Genomic DNA, 21,882 nt, shown 5'->3' on the forward strand with positions numbered 1-21,882 from the left:
ACAAAAAAAAGTGAGCTCCCCCAAAAGCCATGGTTTAATTCGCACAATGATGGTTTCATTTTAAGTGATTTTGTAAATGAAACATGATTGCAATGAAAATCGAGCATTTTTCCAAGGACTACAATCAAATACAAGCACATTCTTAACCTGGAACACACAACAGTTAATTTATGCCTTTTCTAACTGTCAAGACTTTGTGCTACCCCGGATTTTAAATTGCTAACCGAAGGCTACTTCAGTCCCTAGCAAGAGGTTTTTGTCCATCTTTGACACTTGTAATACTCCTTAAAAGAACCATATGCATTTGTTTTCTTCCCGCTGTACCAAGCTTGCATCAAACTGCGACTCCTGTATACTAATACACACCTATCAGACTATGGATACAACACCTGCACACTGATTATCTCTCACCTCTTGACGACATCATTGTCCACCAGGTTGCTGTCCACCACCACCATCTGTTTGGGGATGGAGGTGTACACACTGAGCAGTCCCAGAGACATCAGGCTGAGAGCGACCACACAGGATCCACCTGGAGAGTCCAGAGGGAAGCGCAGCATGTCCGACACATCTTCTTCTCTCGTCTCCTCTCTGCTGGATGGATCTTCACCAGGACCACTTGCCAGGGAATCCTCTTGGGTTTTCTGTTCATCTGCTTTACTTGCCGCCTCCGTTTTCTCCTTGTTCTCCTCCATCAACTTCTCTTCTCCTCCCGTTTTACTCTGGTCGTCCTCTGCTCCCTTTGTGGAGTCGCCGTTTGCCTGCTCTGCTTGTACCTCTGCTTCGCTAGCCATTTTCCCTCCATCTTCCGTCTTTGCACTTTGTTTCTTTTTCTTCTCTGACCCAGTTTTTTTCACCGACTCTTCATCGCCGTTCTCTGACCTGTTCTCCGTTTCGTGGTAGAACAAAGTGAGGGGTCTATCATCACTCGCCCCATTATCAATCAGACCCCGCAGGAAGCGGAAGGCATCGGTGCACAGCGAGTGAGGAAAACGCCACGAAAAACACCTGTCAGAAAGAGAGGGGGAGAAGAGGATAAAACAAACTTTAGAATCAAACAATAGTGTAATTAAGATAGTGTGGAAATGATTCAAATACTAAGAATTGTTTTTTTTTTCAACAAATATTCACAAGAGTTATTTTTACTTTCTGTATACAACACTTGTCCTAAGGGTCAAAAGTGACCCACCTTCACTAAACCCCTTAAATAAAGCAACTTGATTGACCCAAATCTATTTTGCATGAAGAAACAACAAGTCATTCATCACAAACTTTGTGAATATTGAGGTTTTCCCTCTTAGAGTGCAGAAAAACTGGATTTAATCAGTAGAATCAACTTGTTTTTATTACAACACACCTGTCATAATTGATTTACCACTAAGTTTACTACTAAAGTAGGAATTTTTAAAATCATTACTAAAGATACTGCATAGGTGTAAGCATATTTTTTAGCAAGTAGCATGGTTTTTATGGTATGAAAATGATTTTATAGCTGCTGGGTCAAAAATGACCCCTAAAACCAGATTTGTACCCTGTTGGTGCACAGCTTTCTTTGGGAATATGAACAAAGGCAATGTTTTACTTTTTCTCATGCTGGGGGATTTTAGGATAATTCTTTCTAGGAAATCTCATCGAATTTCAAGTTGAAAAAAGATCATTAAGGGCGTTTTCTAGTGGCGGGTCAATTTTGACCCCTAAGACAACACAAGGGTTAACTCACAAACATCAGTAGAATAGAATGCCTTTATTGTCACTATACGCATGTACAACGAGATTAAAAACTGACTCCAAAAAGCAGTGAAACAGTAAATAAAATAAAAATATATAATATAAAAATATCCAACATAAACATAGGCAAGTAAATCAAGTGCCTTGAGTGTTTAAAAAAATGCTGTATAAATGCAATGTATTATCATTATTATTATTATTATTATTAAAAGTTATTTAAAAGAACTCATGCTGTATTTCCATAATCTTTAAAAGACCAAACACGGTCATGAGGAGGCTGTTTAATCAACGTTAGGAAGTAAACATCTCAGCTCCTTCTTCACCACGACGGTCCAGTACAACGCCCGCATCACTGCTGATGCTGCACCAAACCGCCTGTCCATCTCACGCTCCGTTCTACCCTCACTCGTGAACAAGACCCCGAGATACTTGAACTCCTTCGCTTGAGGCAGTACCTCTCTCCCCACCCAGAGGGGGCAGTCCACCGTTTTCCGGCAGAGAACCATGGCCTCAGACTTGGAGGTGCTAACTCTCATCCCAACCGCTTCGCACTCGGCTGCAAACCACCCCAACGAGTGCTGGAGGTCCCGGCTTGATGAAGCCAAAAGAACCACATCATCTGCAAAAAGCAGAGATGCAATTCTTAGGTCACCAAACCGAATCCCTTCCTCCCCCCGGCTGCGCCTTGAGATCCTGTCCATGAAAACCACAAACAGAATCGGAGACAAGGGGCAACCCTGGTGGAGGCCAACACCCACTGGGAACGTGTTTGACGTTGTGCCGAGTATGCGGACACAGCTCTCACTTTGGTTATATAGGGACCGGATAGCTCGTAGCAACGAGCCCGGTGCCCCATATTCCCGCAGTACCCCCCACAAGACTCCCCGAGGGACATGGTCGTAGGCCTTCTCCAAGTCCACAAAACACATGTAGACTGGATGGGCAAACTCCCATGACCCCTCCAGAAGTCTCGCAAGGGTAAAGAGCTGGTCCGTTGTTCCACGGCCAGGACGGAAGCCGCATTGTTCCTCCTGAATCCGAGGTTCGACAATCGGCCGGAGCCTCCTTTCCAGCACCCTGGAGTAGACTTTTCCGGGGAGGCTGAGAAGTGTGATTCCGGTCCCCCTTTTTAAAAATGGGAACCACCACCCCGGTCTGCCACTCCACTGGCACTGTCCCAGACCTCCACGCGACACCGAAGAGGCGTGTCAACCATGACAGCCCAACAGTGTCCAGAGCCTTCAGCATCTCAGGGCGAATCTCATCCAACCCTGGCGCCTTGCCGCCGGGTAGCTTTTTGACTACCTCGGCGACCTCTGCCAGGGATACTGGTGAGTCTTCCCCTGAGTCTTCAGACTCTGCCTCCTCTACAGAGGACGTGTTGGCTGGATTAAGGAGTTCCTCAAAGTGTTCTTTCCACCGTCTGACGACATCCACAGGTCGGGTCAGCAGGTCTCCGCCCCCGCTGAGCACAGCTTGGGCCAAGCCCTGCTTTCCCTTCCTGAGACGCCCGATGGTTTTCCAGAACCTCTTTGAGGCCGACTGAAAGTCCTCCTCCATGGCCTCCCCGAATTCCTCCCATACCCGAGTTTTTGCTTCAGCGACTGCCGCAGCTGCAGCCCTTCTGGCCGAACGGTACCTGTCTGCTGATTCCAGAGACCCCTCGGCCAGCCAAGACCGAAAGGCCTCCTTCTTCAGCTTGACGGCCTCCCTCACCGCTGGTGTCCACCAGCGGGTTCTTGGGTTGCCGCCACGACAAGCACCGACGGCCTTCAGGCCACAGCTCCTACCAGCCGCATCAACAATTGAGGCTTTGAACATGGCCCATTCGGACTCCATGTCCCCAACCTCACCCGGGATGTTGGAGAAATTCTTCCGGAGGTGTGAGTTGAAGACCCTGCAGACAGGGGCCTCCGCTAGACGTTCCCAGTTCACCCTCACTACACGTTTGGGTTTGCCAGGTCTGTCCAGCATCCTCCCCCGCCACCTGATCCAACTCACCACCAGGTGGTGATCAGTTGACAGCTCTGCTCCTCTCTTCACCTGAGTGTCCAGAACATGCGGCCACAGATCTGATGATACGATAATGAAATCGATCATCGATCTTTGGCCTAGAGTGCTCTGGTACCAGGTACACTTATGAGCAACTCGATGTTCGAACATGGTGTTTGTTATGGACAATCCATGACTAGCACAGAAGTCCAATAACAAAACACCACTCGGGTTCAGATCGGGCAGGCCGTTCCTCCCAATCACCCCCCTCCAGGTACCATCAGCGTTGCCCACGTGAGCGTTGAAGTCTCCCAGAAGAACTATAGAGTCTCCAGGCGGTACCCCTTCCAGGACACCACCCAGAGACTCCAAGAAGGCCGGGTACTCCGAACTGCTGTTCGGTGCATAGGCACAAACAACAGTCAGAGACCTTCTCCTCGCGACTTGCAGCCGCAAGGAGGCGACCCTCTCGTTCCTCGGGGAGAACTCCAACACAGCGACGCTCAGCCGGGGGCTTGTGAGTATCCCCACACCCGCCCGGCGCCTCTCACCCTGGGCAACTCCGGAAAAGGAGAGAGTCCAGCCTCTCTCCAGGAGTTTGGTTCCAGAGCCCACGCTATGTGTGGAGGGGAGCCCAACTATTTCTAGCTGGTAACGCTCCACCTCCCGCACAAGCTCGGGCTCCTTCCCCGCCAGCGAGGTGACGTTCCACGTCCCCAGAGCTAGCCGCTGGAGCCGGGGGTCAGCACGCCCAGGTACCCGCCTTCGCCTGCTGCCCGACTCCCACTGCACCCGACCCCTATGCCCTACTCTGCGGGGGGTGGGCCCACAGGTTGGCGGAACATTGAAACATTATTGACATAAAGTCCTATCTATCTATACCTTAATGTTGCTACTAGAAAAAACGCAGTTACAGAGAAGTTGTTGCAGTTTTGAGGCTTGTGAAATTAATCTGCAATGGAGCAAAGACTTTTGAATGCTGGGGGACAACGTTTTCTGCACAAATGAAAGTAAAAACCGCACCTGTAGTAGGACTGGGACAGTTGGTAGGACATGGGCAGGATGGGCAGCGCTCGGTTCTTCTTCGGCCCAAACGGCTGATTGACACGCCGGCGGTTGACCAGACCTCTCTTCCTGCACTGTATGAACACTTGGCAGAGCAGCTCCTGGTTATACTTACTGTACATGTGGAAGGTCTGAGGAAGAAGATGGATAATCAGGAGTTTGTAGTTTGTATCTGCGAGCAGCTAAAAGTAGGTCTGGGTATCATCCAAAAATGTATATTGTACCATTTTGTACAAGCCCGCTGCATGTTTACTAGCTTCCTAACTAGAGGTGTGAATCAGCAGAGGCCCCACGACACGATTTTATCCCAATAGTTGAGTCACGATACAATATTAAGACGATTTTAAGCATTTTGCGTTATGGTGAGTATTGCGATACAGTATATTGCGATTTAACTCTTTAACTGCATTTTGTGTCCACAAAATGAAATTCAATCAAGAATTGTTTTGTCAAATAAGAGAAAATTCTCAGTCTATACATCTCACTTCAGTCTTTTTATTTTCCACAATGAGAGTCAAACCAACAAAGTGTTCAGTCAAACTGAACTGAACTGATATCAAACATGTATGGACAACAACAACTGCAGCATTTTATCAAACTTTCCTCAACTTTAAGCTTCACTGCTCTGAATGTTTTTGAATGAAACATAAAAAAGCCAAACTTTGCAGCATTATTTCAACAACATCCTGACACACATGGTGCCTTTAGATTCCTTAGATCTTCTACTTTCATATGATACCAGTATCTCCAGTATATTCCCACTACAATCTCCTGACAAAAAACAAAAATGGTGAAAATAATGACGGCCCGTGGTCCGTCGGAACGCTAAATATCGATACTTGCCGGTAACATGAATAGATATAATATTATAATACCGAAAATATCGCAATACTATGCTGTCGTTTTTTTCCGCCACCTCTAGACTGGATATCATCCCAAAATGTACATTGTACCTTTTTGTACACGCTTGCAACGTGCTTAATGACACTGATTAGATGTACTTGTTAGGTATTGAAAGGGGTCATTTAATAATAATAATAATAATTTTAACAAATGCTGAAAAGTATTAAAGTTTAGTAAGCAGCCGTTGTCAAAAGGGGAGTGGAAAGGGGGACAAATGGCAACATCTTTAGTCCCTCCTGTTTCATTTTTATTAATTTCTATTTTGCAGAGTTATTACACTTGTACATCTGCCGTTGTGAAACACTTTGTGACATTCTTCTCATGAAAGGTGCAACATAAATTGACCCAATGACCAAGAGGAAGTAGCTTAAAGATGGCCATACCTGAAAGGATCTGGATGACTTCATCTGACTGTTGGTCATGGCCAGAGTGCTCTGGATCAAGTTATGCAACACTATGGCATGAATGTCGTCTGTGCTGCAATGGACAAACAAACACAAAACTTAAAAAAACAGCGACCATAACAAGTCAAATTTATTCAGCACAACAAAATCTAACTGAATCCTCACCAGTTGAGAGTGTCTTTCCAAGACACCCGGTTTGCATTTTCTATTGCAGAGACCTTAAATCTGTAACACACAAATGCAGCGTTATATATCAAACTACACTCACGGCTGGTTTAAAGTCAACATGTCAACCTCCTCCTGTCTTCTTACCGTGAGAAGAGCTGCTGCTTTGTGTCAGGCATGATCAAATCGTGACCGCTCAGAAGAACAGAGCTGAACTTCTGTCTGAGCAGCCGGACATACTGGGAGAACGATTTACCACAATCCTGAAACCACACAGGCAGAAATGTTACAGAAGAGATTAGAAACTTTTCAGACAACATCAACAAAAAAACAACAACAACAACACACCTCTGGACTGTTTGGATCTGCAGGTTTCTTCGCCTCCAGCAGCTTCATCAGAGGTTTGTCCTGGTACACCTCGGCCAGACAGATCCTGCAGCACACAGCTGATGAGTCAAATACTGCAGCTTTGTGTTTCAGAAATGTGTCATCATGTGTACTCACCTGTAGTTCAGAAGCGTCTGAGGATTTTTGAGGATGTATCGCGTGCGACGCCCGACAGCGACCGATGTTTTATCCATCGATATCTCAAACTCTGCGTGCAGCAGGTCTCTCACCACGCAGTACGGCACGAACGGCCTTTTTAACTGAAACACACAAACAATACGCTCTAATGTTTTCATCCAAACAAACAAAAGTGTTTATGACGCAAGACAAGGGAATATTATTTTTGTTTTGTTTATGTTCATTAAAATGCTGTCATTTTTGTACATTCAAATAATCTGTAATAATGTTTAGTTTTGAAAATATGACTATGAACACTTTCACATTATTTAGACATTGTTGTTTTTTCATGTTAAACCCACAGTATTTGCTGCAAAATGCATCATCACAATGCTGAAAACAAGACTTTGAGATACATGGTTTTATTTTTTTAATCAGTGGTTTCTGACGTTTTTGGCTACAGAGGCCCTTCAAAACAAATGAAAAAAATAATTATAAATAAAGTCCATTATTAGTTAAATTAATGTATATATATATATATATTCATTTTTCATTTCACCTTTATTTATTCAGGGAGGGCCAATTGAGAGCAAGCTCTCATTCCATATATATATATACATACATATACACACACACACACACACACACACAAATATATATATATATATATATATATATATATGTGTATATATACATATATATGTGTATATGTGTATATATACATATATATGTGTATATATGTATATATACACATACAGATATATATACATACATACATGTATGTAAATTAAGCGAAACATAAATAAATAAACAAATAGAAAGAAAATTAAATTAAACATAAATAATGCTGTTTGTTTTTTTCTAATTATTTAAATAGTCAGCGACTGATGTTTATTAAGCTATTTATTTAATTTTTACTTCATTTTCTCAGGTTTTATTTCTAGAATTATTTGACAATGTTATACTTTTTAATAGTGTACAATCATTTTAAATATTCTTTATTTATATTAATTTATTTATTATTCGTCATTATTATTTATATTTATAACTATATTTTATAGTACCTTTGCAGAATAAAAAATTGAAAATTCAGTGCATCCACAAAAAAAGCTCTAAAATTCACTACATCAGCTTCCATATGAGGGAATTCTTCCCCCTTAAATCAGTGTCGGCCACAAAAATCCCAATTTGGTCAGGCGCTAAATTTGACCTCTGAAAATGACTGAAATGAAACAAAATAAATTCACTCAGCTTTAATTGGCCATAACGAGTAAAGAGGGAGACCATCAATTTAGACAACAGCACTTCATGTATTTGTGTGTGTGTGTGTGTGTGTGTACCTTGCTGTTGAGTAGGTGTGCGGCCACGCTGCAGAGCATCATCAGAGAGTCCTCCTGTAGAGACCAGAGGACTCTCTGTCTGGTCATCCTTTTCAAAGCTCGGTGGTCCGCCTCGTCGTGGGCCGGGGTGCGTTTCTTTGGCTCTTTAAGGAAAAAAAAACAATCTGTCAGCTGTTTTCAGTCTTAAATCCAACTGACATACACACGATTTCTTTAAGCTCACACTACCTTTCTTCTTCTTGCGTGGGGCCTTGACCACCTCCTTTTTGCTTCTTTTCCTCTTCTGTTTCTTTCCTCCGACCACTTGCTGGTTTCTGGACGCAGGCTCAATAGACACCTGGTTACAAACACACAAGAACTTTTTCCAACTCTTTGCTCTCACACCTCTAATTCAGCCCCATAAACTACATCCTCCAAAATGATCACAGTTAAATCAACACCTCTCTATGAAACAATTTATTACAACCATCATGAAGGATTTATTACAGGACTGTTGTATTAGACTGGTTTACCTTGAGCTAGAGGTACCTAATAAACTGGCAACTATGTGCATATAAAGATAATAAAACAGCAATAAATGAATTGAACTCATACCTCAACACTTTCTGCTATTTGTGGCAGCTTGGTAGTCACATAACGAGGTGTCGTGCTTCCTCCTGTTACACACAGACAGACGGATAAAAAGTATTTCATTGACAGTGAACGTGAAGTTTAAAAGGTTATTGTGTTAATAAATGGTTAAAAGTAAAGACAAGAGCAGCGACTCACCAGCTTTAAGTGCAATCCTGAGAGCATTTTTACTCAGCAGGCTCTTCAGTCTGATTTTGTTCTCCTTCGCCTCTAAACCACTTGGCGTCTAAAACAACAAAACAAACATGAGCACAAACATAAGGCCACATTAAATATTCTCTGTACACATTCATTAACGTACTGCTACGTACCGTTTTGACAGAGAGAAGGTGATTGGTCCACAACCAGTTGCGTTTCAGATGACCAAAGAACTCAGAGTCCAGCCCTCCTGCTCCTTTACCGTCTCCTGGTATCGACCCGTTGTCAGCTACTTCTCGACTGCCCCTGTGTGTGTGTGTGTGTGTGTGTGTGTGTGTGTAGATACACATATACATCAGTGGTCCTTCAACACACTGGTGATGATCTATGTTTATACTTCTCTAACCTGTTTTTGTAAGAGCTTTAACTTTGAGTTCATTATCTTATTAAACATGAGACAAAAGAACAAGAACAGGCACAGTAAAGAAAATGTATTCATGTTGCTGCTGATTCTTTATCTTGTCATGACTTAACACTTCCATGAACAGCTACAACTTAGGAACCTTCTAACTGTATACAGATGTTTTGAAATAAGATGTTTTCCTTTACGTTTGGGCCTCTCATCCACATGCAAACAAGTGTTGTGGCATGCATGCCCATTGTTGTTCCTTATGGTTATTTTTGTGTCTTTCCATCCGAAGTAAAGCATTTTGAGTTGCCTTGTTGTTGTAAATTTGCAATATTAATAACCTTGCTTTGCCTGACAGAGAAATGATTCTCCACTTACTTCAGCAGGTATGCCAATCCTACGAACACGCTGCGCTCATGCACAAAGGAAGGAGCCGTTTCTTCGTCTGTGACATTTCTCTTACTGCGGATTACCCCTAAAAAATGCAAACAAAGCAGGCACATTTTAAATAAATTAAAAATATACTTTTCCATATGACTGCCAGAGCTGTGACCGATTTTGTGTGTGTGTGTGTGTGTGTGTGTGTGTGTGTGTGTACCCAGTGGTGTATTGAGGCAGACACACATCAGGTCGAACCAGTAGTTTTCTACGTCTTCAGCGGTGTTTAACGTGTACTGGCGCCTCTCGAACGGTTTGTCAGGAGGCGCTGTGACCAGCCAGTAGTGAGGCTCAGTGTTGGTGGTGTCAACAATGGTGGCATTGCGCATCAGGTACAGAAACACCTGGATCAGTGCAGATATAGAGAAAAAAAAAGATGACAGCCATAAGCATTTAGTGAGCCTCACAAAAATATATATCTAAAAATTAGGGCCGGGACTTTAAAGCATTAATTAAGATTAATTAATTACACAAAAATTAACTTGTTAAAAAAATTGACGCATTTTAATCACACTTATTTTTGCACCGCGGAACGTTTCTCACTGGATGAGTTTTAGGCGGACCGATTATACTGGAGCACCAACTAGCGTTCATGAGTTCAGACAACAACAAACCACAGTGAACATGAATGAAGAAGCTGATAAGACGCTTTGGTTGGCCCCGTGGATGATGGGACATTTTGTTACAAAAAACCAACAGATGGAAGCGTCGATAAGAGCATGGTTGTGTGCAAACTATGACCCTAAAACCAAAGAACTATAGTTTACAGAAGGTCTACCTACCTAAAGGCTACCTGAATTTCTGAAATGTACTATATTTCTAAATATGCTATTGCTACACTTGATGGCAAAAATTGCACTGGTCTGTTGGACTTGAACAAAAATAAACAATATTTTTGTTGCTTAAGCTTATGTATACTAAATACTTATTGTATACTAAAAATCCATGTGAAAAAAATTACTTCTCACTGTTCTCAGGTCAAATATTTATATGTGATTAAAATGTGAATTACAAAGCCTCTAATTAATTAGATTCATTTTTTTTAATCGAGTCCCGGCCTTACTAATAATTATTTCCATGACTGTATATATTCTTTGAGTTATATCAGTTGCTTGGATTAATAGTTCCTTTTGTTTTTCTAGGAGTGAAAATATTTTCTTTTCTTACAAAACTAAAAACAAAAACATTAAAAATATAAATTTCGGGGTGGTCTGTAGCGTAGTGGGTTACACAGGCGCCCCATGTGCAGAGTCCTCGCTGCGGCGGAGCCGGGTTCGAATCCGGCCTGAGCTCCCTTTGCCGCATGTCCTCCCCTCTGTCACCCCCTTTCTATCTGTCTCACTATCAATAAAGCCTTGAAAAATGGCCAAAAAATATCTTTAAAAAAAAATATATATATATATAATTTTCTTTAATTAATTGGTGGATTTTTTTATTGTAACCTTTCATTTCATTTTTAAAAAATATATATATTTGCAATTTTTATTTTATGGAAGAGTGCGTTCCTCCTGTGTCCTTCGACATTATGTTTATTTATATATTCTTATAGAAAAGAAGTAGTCAATACCATGTTTTGTTATCTCTGCAAACGATGCTTCACAATAATGATTGAAACGCAAACAAAATATGTAAACAATTATTTGACTTTTTTAACAAACATTTGATACATATTTAAATACATTTGGGTTTATCATGTTTTATTGTTTGGAGTAATGCTTTAATATCATTTGTTTTAAAATATTTGACACTTTTCTAAACTAGGTTACTTGTATTTTTCTATAGTTGCTCTACATGCTGTAATAAGAGGAGAAAAAACATGCGCTGTAAATACTTAAAATGTTAGCACATTTTGCATTCACTAAATTAACTCCAAGAGAAAAAAAAAATCTGGTATTACAATTGTCTTCTTCTCGCTTTAAAACATACAATTTTGTGTTTTAAGGACACATCAAAGCAGCAATCACATAATGATATTTTCTATTATTGTACCTGGTCTTTCTCCTTGAACTTCTCCACAGGACCAAACTGCAACAGACCCATGTAGACCAACTTCTGCAGGTTCTCGTGAAATGAGAAGATGTATTTCCTACAATAAGAGAACCCATAAATACTTAATATGTATAAAACACACTTATCATGTTAAAGAGAGAGAGAGAGACAGAAAGTCACCGTTTATAAAGCAGCTGTCTCTTCATTCTGGCGGGCAGCGCTCGGATAAGATAATGTTGCTTCACAGGGTTGTTGAGATAATCCTCCAGACCTTCCACCTGGAGACAAAAATCACATGTGTTTTTATGTACTGAATGGGTCTATTTTCCTTATGTGTTGCTTTCTGTACTTAAAGAAACAGGGAATCGACAATAACTTAAAAATGTCCACAAGTACAATTTATGAGGCAAAATGGAATTTACGTTCAGTTTCAAACTTTTCTCACCTTATAATTGATCTGTATGACCTGAATGAAGATGGAGAGAGGAAGGCAGAGAAGCAGGTCTCCCACCATCGCCCAGCCGCTGCCAAACTCCTTGTGCACACGAACAGGAGGAACAAACCTCTTCCATGACTCTTCATCAACATACACTGGAGACAGGCAGATTATAGAAAAATCAAGGTGGATAGTTTGGGAATTTTCTGCCAAACCTACCATTAAAGCAATTTCCTCCCAATAATTAAAACATTTAGTATATGTTAACCTATAATCACTATAAATGAGAAATGATGCACTGATTTGGAAAGAAACCAAACAAACATAAACTCTCTCACCCTTCAAATCTGACTGAGAGTGACCCGTTGTAGCTTTATCCTTCAGCTCCTCCTCTTCATCGCCTGATGACGTCAGATCCAAGCTAGCCGAAGCAGCGTCTGCAGTTTGTGGCTCCACACAGTCTTTCAGATCCTGTTTCTCAGGGTTTTCTGGCTGTTTGGGGTCAGGATCAGACCTCTGCAGGTCTACCGGTGTCTGGCTTGTCGGGTGGGAGTCGGTGGAGTTGTGTCTGAGCGGGTGTCCGTATATCAGGTACCAGAGGAAGTTATGAACAAGGCGCAGACGGTGCATCTTGGGCTGGAAGCCAAAGGACTTCCCCAAACCTCGAACTATCAAAACAGATAGAAGACAAAGAACATAAACAATGAATAGGGAACAAAAAATCTGATCTTGAGGTTTTTCAATGTAGTTATCAAAGAGACTTGAATACAGCAGCAAACAGGGCAGGATCTAACAATATTATTTCAAAATGATCTTCATTTATCTCCCATTTTGCTGCTTTTCTAATATGCAGTGAAACAGAACCTGTTGTGGGCTTGAACTCGTCGGCTTTGCTGTCCTCTTTTTTCTTTAGGGCTTTAGAAGAGCAGCCGGTCATCTCCTCAGACCATTTAGCTTGATCTCTGGCTTTCTCTTCGGCGTGCTGCAGACTGAAGGACAAGAGTGACAGAATGAGAAGCAAGAAGTTTTCTGAAGTACAGTTTAATTCAAATCAGGAGTGTTTACAATGATAAACTGACTAAATGAAGTCTAAGGAGTCGAACAGTTGATGAGCAGAGAATATCTGAGAAACTCTGTTCTTCAGTATTTTAAGGCATTTGTTTTGGACTCACCGTATAGCTGTGTAAGAGCTGGAGATTTTGAAGCGGACCTGTTCAATGACTCGACTCACTATGTCATCGTTGGGCTGAACAGACGGATGAACGACCATCTCAAGCTGCAAGAAGAAGAACAACGGGTGTAGAGAGGTGGTGGAGGTTGGTTCTCAACAACAAACTAAAGTCAAGTTTTTTCTAGTCTTATCTTATTTTTATTTTTACACGTTTGTGAGCAGCTGCCAAGTGCAACACCTAGTGGTAACCTTAAGTACACCACTCTGGTCCCTTTAGAACATTTTTACACCAGTATTTTGAAATAATTGTGAAAGAACAACTTCCAAATGACTACAGGTTTAAAAAAGTGTGTCATTTACGTTCTTGGTGATCCCATCCTGTATGACAGTGGTCTTGTAAACCTTCAGTAAGCCTTCTCTGGACAGACTGTCCACCAGACGTAGAATAGTCTTCCTGCAGCACTTTGAGCTGACTCCGTCCTGCTTCTCCTCATCATTGATGATCTTCTGCAGCCTGGGCAAAGACACGTGAACATTTTCTCACTGTGTGATGAAATGCTTTTAAATTAGCTGATAATATTGAAGACAAACTTACGGGAAAAGACCCTCGATGACTTTGAAGCTGCGGACCGCCTCAACGATCAGGTTCTTCCTCCTCAACAGGCGGTACGTCTCATGAGACCTCTCCCAAGCCCTTTTGTATTTTTTAGGCGGCCGGATCTGAGGGAGGCGGATTGAACCGTTACTGTCATCTACTCATCTCAAAGAGCTGGAATAAAACTGTGAATCCAACTCCATCAGACTGACCTGTGGCTTGCAAACATCTTTGACAAGCACGATTTTGTTGTCCACTGTGTTACTGGCTTCATTCGAGGAATCACTCTGAGGCAAAGCGGAGGCAGAATTTGAGTTGGATTCATCCACCTCAACTCCATCTTGTTCTGGTAGAAGAGACAGTCAGTCATTAAATGTGACTGAGCAGAACAAGGGAAAACAACAATAAGAATTTTGACAGATTAATACTGTCACTTAAACTGTTTATCTTCATAGTGATCAACCCCTCCATTAGTAGAGAATTGGGGGTTGTGGTCAGTGCACTTTTAGGGGGAGATAGCAGGTGCAGCAAGTGGTGCACATCATCTGAAAGCTGGGGAATTTATTTGATATGTACCTCAGCAGCTCTAATAAAAATGACTTAATTAATAATACAATGAATTAATTACACCAATTAAGATTAAGTCAGAACATTAATGTTTTTCTTTATAAAGTCCATTTCCATGTTCAACTATGTCCCATAAGTTTTGCAGCAATTTTAGGGTTGATACCTTTTATTACACACATTTGATGCTGAATTAGGCCATTAAATAAATAAAAAAAAACAGAATATTACATCAATACATCAAGACCTTTGGAAACAATAGAAAAATCTTTGACCATTTTTTAAAGATTTCTGTATTTTCAGGGATTGGATGGCGAACACTTCTGTTCTCTAAACTGCTGAGTTTCATGAGGCTGTTATTTTTCTAGAGGTCACAGCAGCTCATTTTATACAGTGAGGTCGAAATTCAAGAAATATACATAAAGAGCCGCAAGTCTAACATACACACAATGAGGATGTGAATGTGGGCTCTTTCATTCTTTTTGGGTTGTCATTTTTAAGTAAAATGTGCAAAGGTTTACTCACTTTCTGCCTGAGTGGTTTGTTCAGTGGGGATCACAGGTTGTATCTGATTAGTTTCCAAACTTGCTTCTGCCGCCGTTCTTTCTCTTCCTGCTTCACCTCCTGCTCCCTCCACGTCTTCACCTGTATCCATTTCTCCATCACCGCACTTCTGCCCAGCCTCTTCGGCATCTTTGTTTCCTCTTCCACCTGCCTTTCGAGCCTTCTTTGCTGCAGGAGGTTTGGACTTGTCTTTTGCTCTCGATGCTGCCGGTGTGGCAGGAGTCGGCGGAGCAGCGTCTGATGTCTGTGGTGAGGAAGAGCAAAGAAGCTTCGTCCGCTCCTGTTCTTTAGCAAACATCTTGAGTCGATCGCTCACACCAACACTTCTGTAAAGAGAAGTGAGAGGAACAATATTTAGTACGATAGCATTTTATATGATCTGGTGAACTTTGAAAACTCCACTTGTTTATAAATACACACTTGTGGCTGATATATTTTGTCGTCCTCTGCCGGCCTTCGTCCTCCATGAACCCCTGCAGGGTGAAACACATCATTAAAATAAGTGACCAGAACAATGTCCACAATATGTGATAAAAGAGAAGGCCTGAAATAACACTACTTTACCTAAAAATCTCTAATAGTTTCTGTTTAACTACTACTTTTGTTTTGTTGACTTGCTTCTATGGTCAATTTTAAGGCTTTTTCCTATATTTTGTCCACTCCATCTCCAAATTTACTAAAAAAAGACAATCCAATTTGCCGTTCCAATACGGCAAAGTAAAGCCTCAGACTGAACAATGAAGCAGTGTTACAGAACTTCTGCTCACTCCGTGTAATCATATCAGCATCAGCAACATTATTTTAAATTAAAATATTGCATGTCTATTTCCAAAACAAACAAAACAAAACAAACTCTATTTTATAGTCAAACAAACAGCTCAACAAGCTCTCTGTCTGATACCAAACAAACATTGATTTTATCAGTCACATCTGCTGTTCATTTCATCATTTCAAAAGAGGAAATGATTTCTTTGTGCCGTTTGACCTCAGCTGGAGGTCACGAGGGCGGGAGCCCTAAACATATCCGACAATTGAGAGCGTTCGTCGACGTGTCTGCATTCACAAACTAACAACCCACTATGTCAGACATTTTTCCAATTTCTCACTGCACATTAAGCATTTTAACACACTCAAACTGTATTTAAAAGGTAGGTTTAAGGTAGAAGTTTATCATTTAACCTTTATTTAACCAGTTAAAACCAACTGAGATAAAAAAAAAAAAAAAATTAAAAAAAACTTTTACTATGGTGATCTTGCCAAAAGGACAGCAAAGTTAAACGTCAAGTACACATTAAATAAATACTTAGATATGTAGGATACAGAACAATACATTACAAATGGTACAGAATAAGGAGAACAGAACATCTACACATCAGCAGAAAAGTTAAATATACACAGATAGTGTATAACAAACAATAATTATGATATATAACAAACAGATATTTGTAATGCCTCCCAACAATAACAGCTTATAATAAAAGCATCTGACAGCTTTTGTTTAAAACTGTTTAGTAACACATACAAAACAGTCTTTTTGGTACGGAGTTAATTTATTTTGGTGGCAAAAAATGCCTCTATGTGGGAAATGTTGAATCATGAGCATAGGTTTTACCTTTATCGCTCCATCCCTCTCCAGTCTTCTGCAGATCATACGAGATTCCAGCTTACCGACGTTCATCCGAAGCCCGATCCCTCTCTGTGCGATTCCCTTTGTACCAGAAGATGCCACTGCATCATAGAAAAAAAAGCGACAAAAATTAATAATGGAGGAATTCGGAGGTGAAAAAGGTTACTCTTAGTAAATAACTTTTGGGGCATTTCTTTGTTGAACAGAAACAATGGCTTTCCGTACTGCAGTGGAGAGCCCTGAACTAATTTGCTTATTGTTACACAACATGGAGCTAGATTAATCCATTTTATTTACCTGACACACAGCATCCCTGAAATCTGTTTTGTAAACATGGACAGTGACCAAACCTACCGATGTGATAAGCCTGTGTCAGGACATCCTCCTCCATGATCCGTCCCTGTGGAGGCAGAGCTCTTCTTGTCGCTCCTGTGTCATCTTCTTCGTCCTCGTCCTCATCGTCGTCATCCTCAGTGACGCCCTTTCTCGTGTACGGCTTCAACAGTTTCAAGCAGCGCACAAGTACTTTATTCCCTGAAGAAGAAAGTCAAATTATAAAGTGTATTTGATAGACATGTGGCGGAATATGCTGAATATAATCAGCAAAATGTTCTCTGTGCTGTTGCTCCAGTGGCAGGTTACCTTTTTTGTTGGTGCAGGGTCCAGCTCCGGGGTCCAAGTCCTCCAGAGGGTACTGGCAGAACTCAATCAACTTGGCAGATCGCATGTGTTGAAGTACCCGCTTGTAGGTAGGTTCATCCACATTCTGCAAGAAAACACATGTTAGTTAACACAAACAGGAAGATGAACACAAACAGACTCACACAGAGATACTCACAATATGTTCTCTGAGTGTGATCAAAGTGGACATCTGACCCGGGGATTGCTGGAGGAGGTTGGACACAAACTCCATCAGCAGGTCATACTTAGACCTCCTGAGAGAGCAGAAGGGGTTACAGGAGTTAGACAAAGACAGAGAGGAAGGAGTGACAGAGGTTACAGACTCCTAAGTCTTGGTGCTACATTCATAAAAGCACAAATGTTGCCCTTATAAGCAATTTTAGTTCTCAGTTATTTCAATTCATCATCAGGGGACTTTAAATCTGCACCAAATTTCATGGCAATTCTTCCATTACTTTTTAAGAAATATAACACTTAAAACCACAACGATGTATGGTTTTCCTAGGTATACTGTCAATATGGTTTGTTCTATGTTGTTTCCAAGGTCTTGGTGTATTGATGAAATATTGTGGAGGGTTTTCGACCATTTTTATTCATTAGACATATCATAAAAATAGCTAAATTCAGCACCAAATGTGTTGAAACTGCTGCATCAACTTATGGGACATGACTGAATGTTGAAATTGACTTCACAATGCCATACCATGATGTCCTAAACTTGTTTAAACCTTAATAGTTATAATTGATACATCATTTTCTATTACAGATTTATGACTAGAACAACTTGACACACAGTGCTGAACTGCATGTCAGTATAAACTTCATGTCCCCAGCTTTCAGATGGTGCTCACCACCTATATGTGACATCTACTGTTGACCTACTATCTGATCCTAACATTCATCCACTGCCTTCCAATCCCAATTCTGTGGACAACTGGGACAAATGACAATGGGTTAAGTGCTTTCAAATATTTCCAGCACCCATAGGAACCCTGAATTATTGAGATATTGCAGTCTGGATCAAGTGCTGGACTGACAAACTGACCTGTTTACATGGAAGCGTTTGAGCAGCAGAAGAATGGAGTGTTGCTGTTGTCCTGTTGTCTTCAGTCGTGTGCAGTGAGACTGCATGCTGATGAGTCCATATTTGATTAGAGATTTCCTCATGTAGTGCAACTTCCGAGCATCGATCCTGTTGAAACACAACACTTGCTCTTACACTCAGAACATCAAAATGGCAGCTTGTAACAGACAAAACACACACAGCAGCTTGTCTAAATGAGTGCGTACTTGAAAGAGCATCCGTGCAGATCTCTCTGCAGCTCTCCCTGCCATCGAGCTCGACCCACTCGCTCCAACACACAGTAGGAGTCGTCGTTCAGTTTCAAATCTGGATCGCTCTCGTTTCCAATAAGGGTCCTGAATCGCAGCAATTGAGACGCCACGACAACAAGCTTTCTGCCATATCTGAGGAGGAATGATTAAAACAGAAGGGGAAGAATGTGAAAAAAAGTAAAAATGGATAGCACTCTGCTTGGCTCTTCTAAAAAAAGGAATTAAATGAATAACTTTTCTGGTTGTGGCTTAGATATTTGTAGGTCTTAGTTTTGAAGTTAACATGACATCCAAAATGTATAAAATTAAAACAATACTGTTCATCATCATTTTAGGTACTTTTGTCTGGATGCAACTGACATTAAGATATGAGGAGGATGATCTGTAATAACAAATCATTTTACATTTATCGCATCAGAAAAATCTATTAATATATCTGCTTAAATAAGATTTTTGCAATCTATCAAGGGATCAGTATTCGTGATTTCTCGTGTAGAAAATGTGTGGTTTAAAAACCTTTATGTAACTCTACTGAATTAATTTACATTATATCAAACTTTACAAACCGTTCCAGAGCCTCCTGTAGGTTGAGTAATGGGGTGCGGGATTTGGAGCAGACTTGCTTAGTGACATCTGTCCTCTCTTTGAAGAATGCACACGAGCCCTGTATCCCATCCTTGTTTTCTAGAATAATATGGACCGGGTAGACGTCTTTGCGTGGGTCAGTAAACCTGTGAGTTGTTTCAATGCCTGTTTCTGGGTCGATCTCTTTAAACCTGAAAACACACGATGCATTAAAACACAAAATCTACATCAGGCATAACAACTCTAAAACAATAAAGCATGTGGAACAATCAAAGATCCTACTGAGTAATTAATGTCTTTCTTAAATTTGAATTGTAACTCTGTAGGGAAGATAAAGGAAAATGATCTTCCAAGTTCATATGCTGAAATGTGCAAACTTGGACTTATGAAAAATAGTATTTACAGTAAAAAACTAATGTTTTAACCAATTGACAGGGATTTGCTCCCATTTAGCCGCATTGATATTAATTAGTGAGGTTCAAAGATAAAGCCTATTGCAGGTCCCCAACTTTATGGAAGTATAATAGTAATTTATTTCTTAGTTTCTTTTGTTCAGACAAGGTAAGTAGGAGATGTTTTTTTACCTGACATGTTTCGACTGACAACTTCTGACCTCTGAAGAAGACTGAAGTTGTCAGTCGAAACATGTCAGGTAAAAAAAAAAAAAAAACATCTCCTACTTACCTTGTCTGAACAAAAGAAACTAAGAAATAATATTCAAAAGCAGACAAAATGAAATTGCTGGAAATAGAAATATAATAGTAACTCTCTGCTAATTTACTGCTGTTGGGTTTCACAAGATTGGGAACCCAAACCATGACAAGCAGCCCAGGACAAAAGACACAAGGGTATGTCCACATACTTTTGATGAAATAGTGCAGCTTTCTAACAGTAAGGACTTTGTAGTGACCAATTAAGAACTGGTTAATGTTGTTTTTAAAGGATCTGCTCCACCATAATTACAAAAATATCCCTTTTAACAATGAAAAATGACATTTGAAGAACTAAACCACAACAAACTTGAGCAAAGAACTCAGCTGCCTCTTAGTTACTGGAAGTGTTTGTGGCCATTCACATGCAGGTGGACAAAATATAAGAAAAACCTCTTGGAACTGTTTAAAAAAAGGGTAGGATTAATGCCTTTACATAAGAATGGTTTATTGCAGCAGAAATAATGTTAGAGCTGCAGCAATTAGCAAGTCAATCTACTGTTTCATCAGCAGGAAAGTCTGGAACTATTTTGATAATCAATTGATAACTTAGATAATTTTTTAAGAAAAAAATCTTAAAAATAGGATATTTCCCGGTTCTCAAATGTGAGGCATTGCTGCTTACATCATAGTGATTATAGTACATTTTATATTTTTAGTACCTGGGATATAGTAACAGGCATCTCTTGTCGTTTGTAGATCAAACAATTAAACGAGAATAAAGTTAGAATGATTTTAGCTTGAAGGACCTCAAAAACTGGTGTTTATTTGACATGTACAGCCTGGTCTGTGGATTACCTTGCCTAACCAGAACCATCAAGGCTAAACTCACCTGTCAAACAGAACCACATCTTCTCTCTCCTGCGGGAGTTGATAAAACTTGAGGTCGCTGTTGCTGATTAGGAACCTCCAGATGAGCTCCTTGGTGCAGTCGTCGAGCTTGAGGGGGAATTTAGGTTTTCTAACTTCCAGTCGTATCCACAGAGTGGGAATAGTTATTCCGTCCAGTCCCTCCAAAGCCACTTCATCCACAACTATACTTAACGGATCCATAGCATGCCACTGCTTACAGCTAACTAGCTAACATGCTAAAATAACAACGAAGCTAAGCAGCAGCTTGTGCGTTCGTATAATCATTCGTAAATTCACCAGCTGTTAAAAATAAATTATTCGCGCTCTGAAGTCCTTTCAGTTCAGATACGTGTCTTAATACATAAAAAAATATGAAGACAAACTTGTTTACAAATTGCTTCCTCCGACTACGTTCTCCGGCTAGTGCGTCTCTGTGTACGTACTTACGTCATATTTGAACTTTGACCTCACGTTGAGGTTACGTCTTAATTCCACCAGGTGGCGTTCAAGTACAGCTTCTGAATCACAGAAACAAGATTATAAAAAATATTATATTTCTATATTCTGAATTATCTAACATAATGTGTATTTAAGTACATTGTTTTATGGGTTTGAAGAGGAACAGCCGCAACGTTTTAATCACAAAAATATTTCGGTTGAAAATATATAATGGCTTTACAGTCCAAAGACACCTGAAAATTTGTATTTCTCTTGTTTATACAGTCTATGGTATTACTCAGTAGTCATAACCATAGACATACAAACATGTATATGTCTATGGTTATAACTACCCCCATCTTTGTGTCTACTATATATCCTGCACACAGAGGTGGAAAGTAACTAAGTACATATGTTCAATGTACTGTAACTTAAGTAGTACAGATGATAGGTACTTTTACTTTACCACTACTTACTGAGTATACAAATTTACAGTGGCGAAAGGAAGTACTCAGATCCTTTACTTTATTAAGAGTAGAAATACCATGGCCTAAAAATACTCCCTTACAAGTAAAAGTCCTGAATTCACCCTTTCAAAGTATTATATTACTGTATAATT

At 40.5% G+C, this 21,882-nt stretch overlaps 1 protein-coding gene across 1 annotated transcript in view; it reads right to left on the minus strand.

The window, feature by feature from the left end:
* LOC131971917 (general transcription factor 3C polypeptide 1) overlaps positions 1-21,279 on the minus strand; it is a 27,393-nt gene extending 6,114 nt beyond the window's left edge. Inside the window, exons 1-33 of the mRNA XM_059333593.1 lie at positions 20,806-21,279; positions 19,245-19,454; positions 18,634-18,810; positions 18,389-18,535; positions 17,501-17,597; positions 17,305-17,428; positions 17,017-17,196; positions 16,648-16,763; positions 15,456-15,508; positions 14,997-15,361; positions 14,120-14,253; positions 13,908-14,032; positions 13,673-13,826; positions 13,314-13,417; positions 13,006-13,130; positions 12,480-12,809; positions 12,151-12,296; positions 11,886-11,983; positions 11,706-11,802; positions 9,877-10,060; positions 9,657-9,753; positions 9,043-9,175; positions 8,870-8,957; positions 8,696-8,757; positions 8,330-8,438; positions 8,102-8,244; positions 6,762-6,904; positions 6,606-6,690; positions 6,405-6,520; positions 6,258-6,317; positions 6,072-6,165; positions 4,744-4,916; positions 412-1,008 (exon numbers count right to left, since the gene is read on the minus strand). Of these exons, the coding sequence (XP_059189576.1) occupies positions 412-1,008; positions 4,744-4,916; positions 6,072-6,165; positions 6,258-6,317; positions 6,405-6,520; positions 6,606-6,690; positions 6,762-6,904; positions 8,102-8,244; positions 8,330-8,438; positions 8,696-8,757; positions 8,870-8,957; positions 9,043-9,175; positions 9,657-9,753; positions 9,877-10,060; positions 11,706-11,802; positions 11,886-11,983; positions 12,151-12,296; positions 12,480-12,809; positions 13,006-13,130; positions 13,314-13,417; positions 13,673-13,826; positions 13,908-14,032; positions 14,120-14,253; positions 14,997-15,361; positions 15,456-15,508; positions 16,648-16,763; positions 17,017-17,196; positions 17,305-17,428; positions 17,501-17,597; positions 18,389-18,535; positions 18,634-18,810; positions 19,245-19,454; positions 20,806-21,026 (5,087 nt within the window). The 5' untranslated portion in view covers positions 21,027-21,279. The remainder of the gene's footprint in view (positions 1-411; positions 1,009-4,743; positions 4,917-6,071; positions 6,166-6,257; positions 6,318-6,404; positions 6,521-6,605; positions 6,691-6,761; positions 6,905-8,101; positions 8,245-8,329; positions 8,439-8,695; positions 8,758-8,869; positions 8,958-9,042; positions 9,176-9,656; positions 9,754-9,876; positions 10,061-11,705; positions 11,803-11,885; positions 11,984-12,150; positions 12,297-12,479; positions 12,810-13,005; positions 13,131-13,313; positions 13,418-13,672; positions 13,827-13,907; positions 14,033-14,119; positions 14,254-14,996; positions 15,362-15,455; positions 15,509-16,647; positions 16,764-17,016; positions 17,197-17,304; positions 17,429-17,500; positions 17,598-18,388; positions 18,536-18,633; positions 18,811-19,244; positions 19,455-20,805) is intronic.
* Positions 21,280-21,882: the final 603 nt, after the last annotated feature.

The sequence above is a fragment of the Centropristis striata genome, chromosome 1 (genome assembly GCF_030273125.1).
Source record: "Centropristis striata isolate RG_2023a ecotype Rhode Island chromosome 1, C.striata_1.0, whole genome shotgun sequence".
Classification (NCBI taxonomy): Eukaryota; Metazoa; Chordata; class Actinopteri; order Perciformes; family Serranidae; genus Centropristis; species Centropristis striata.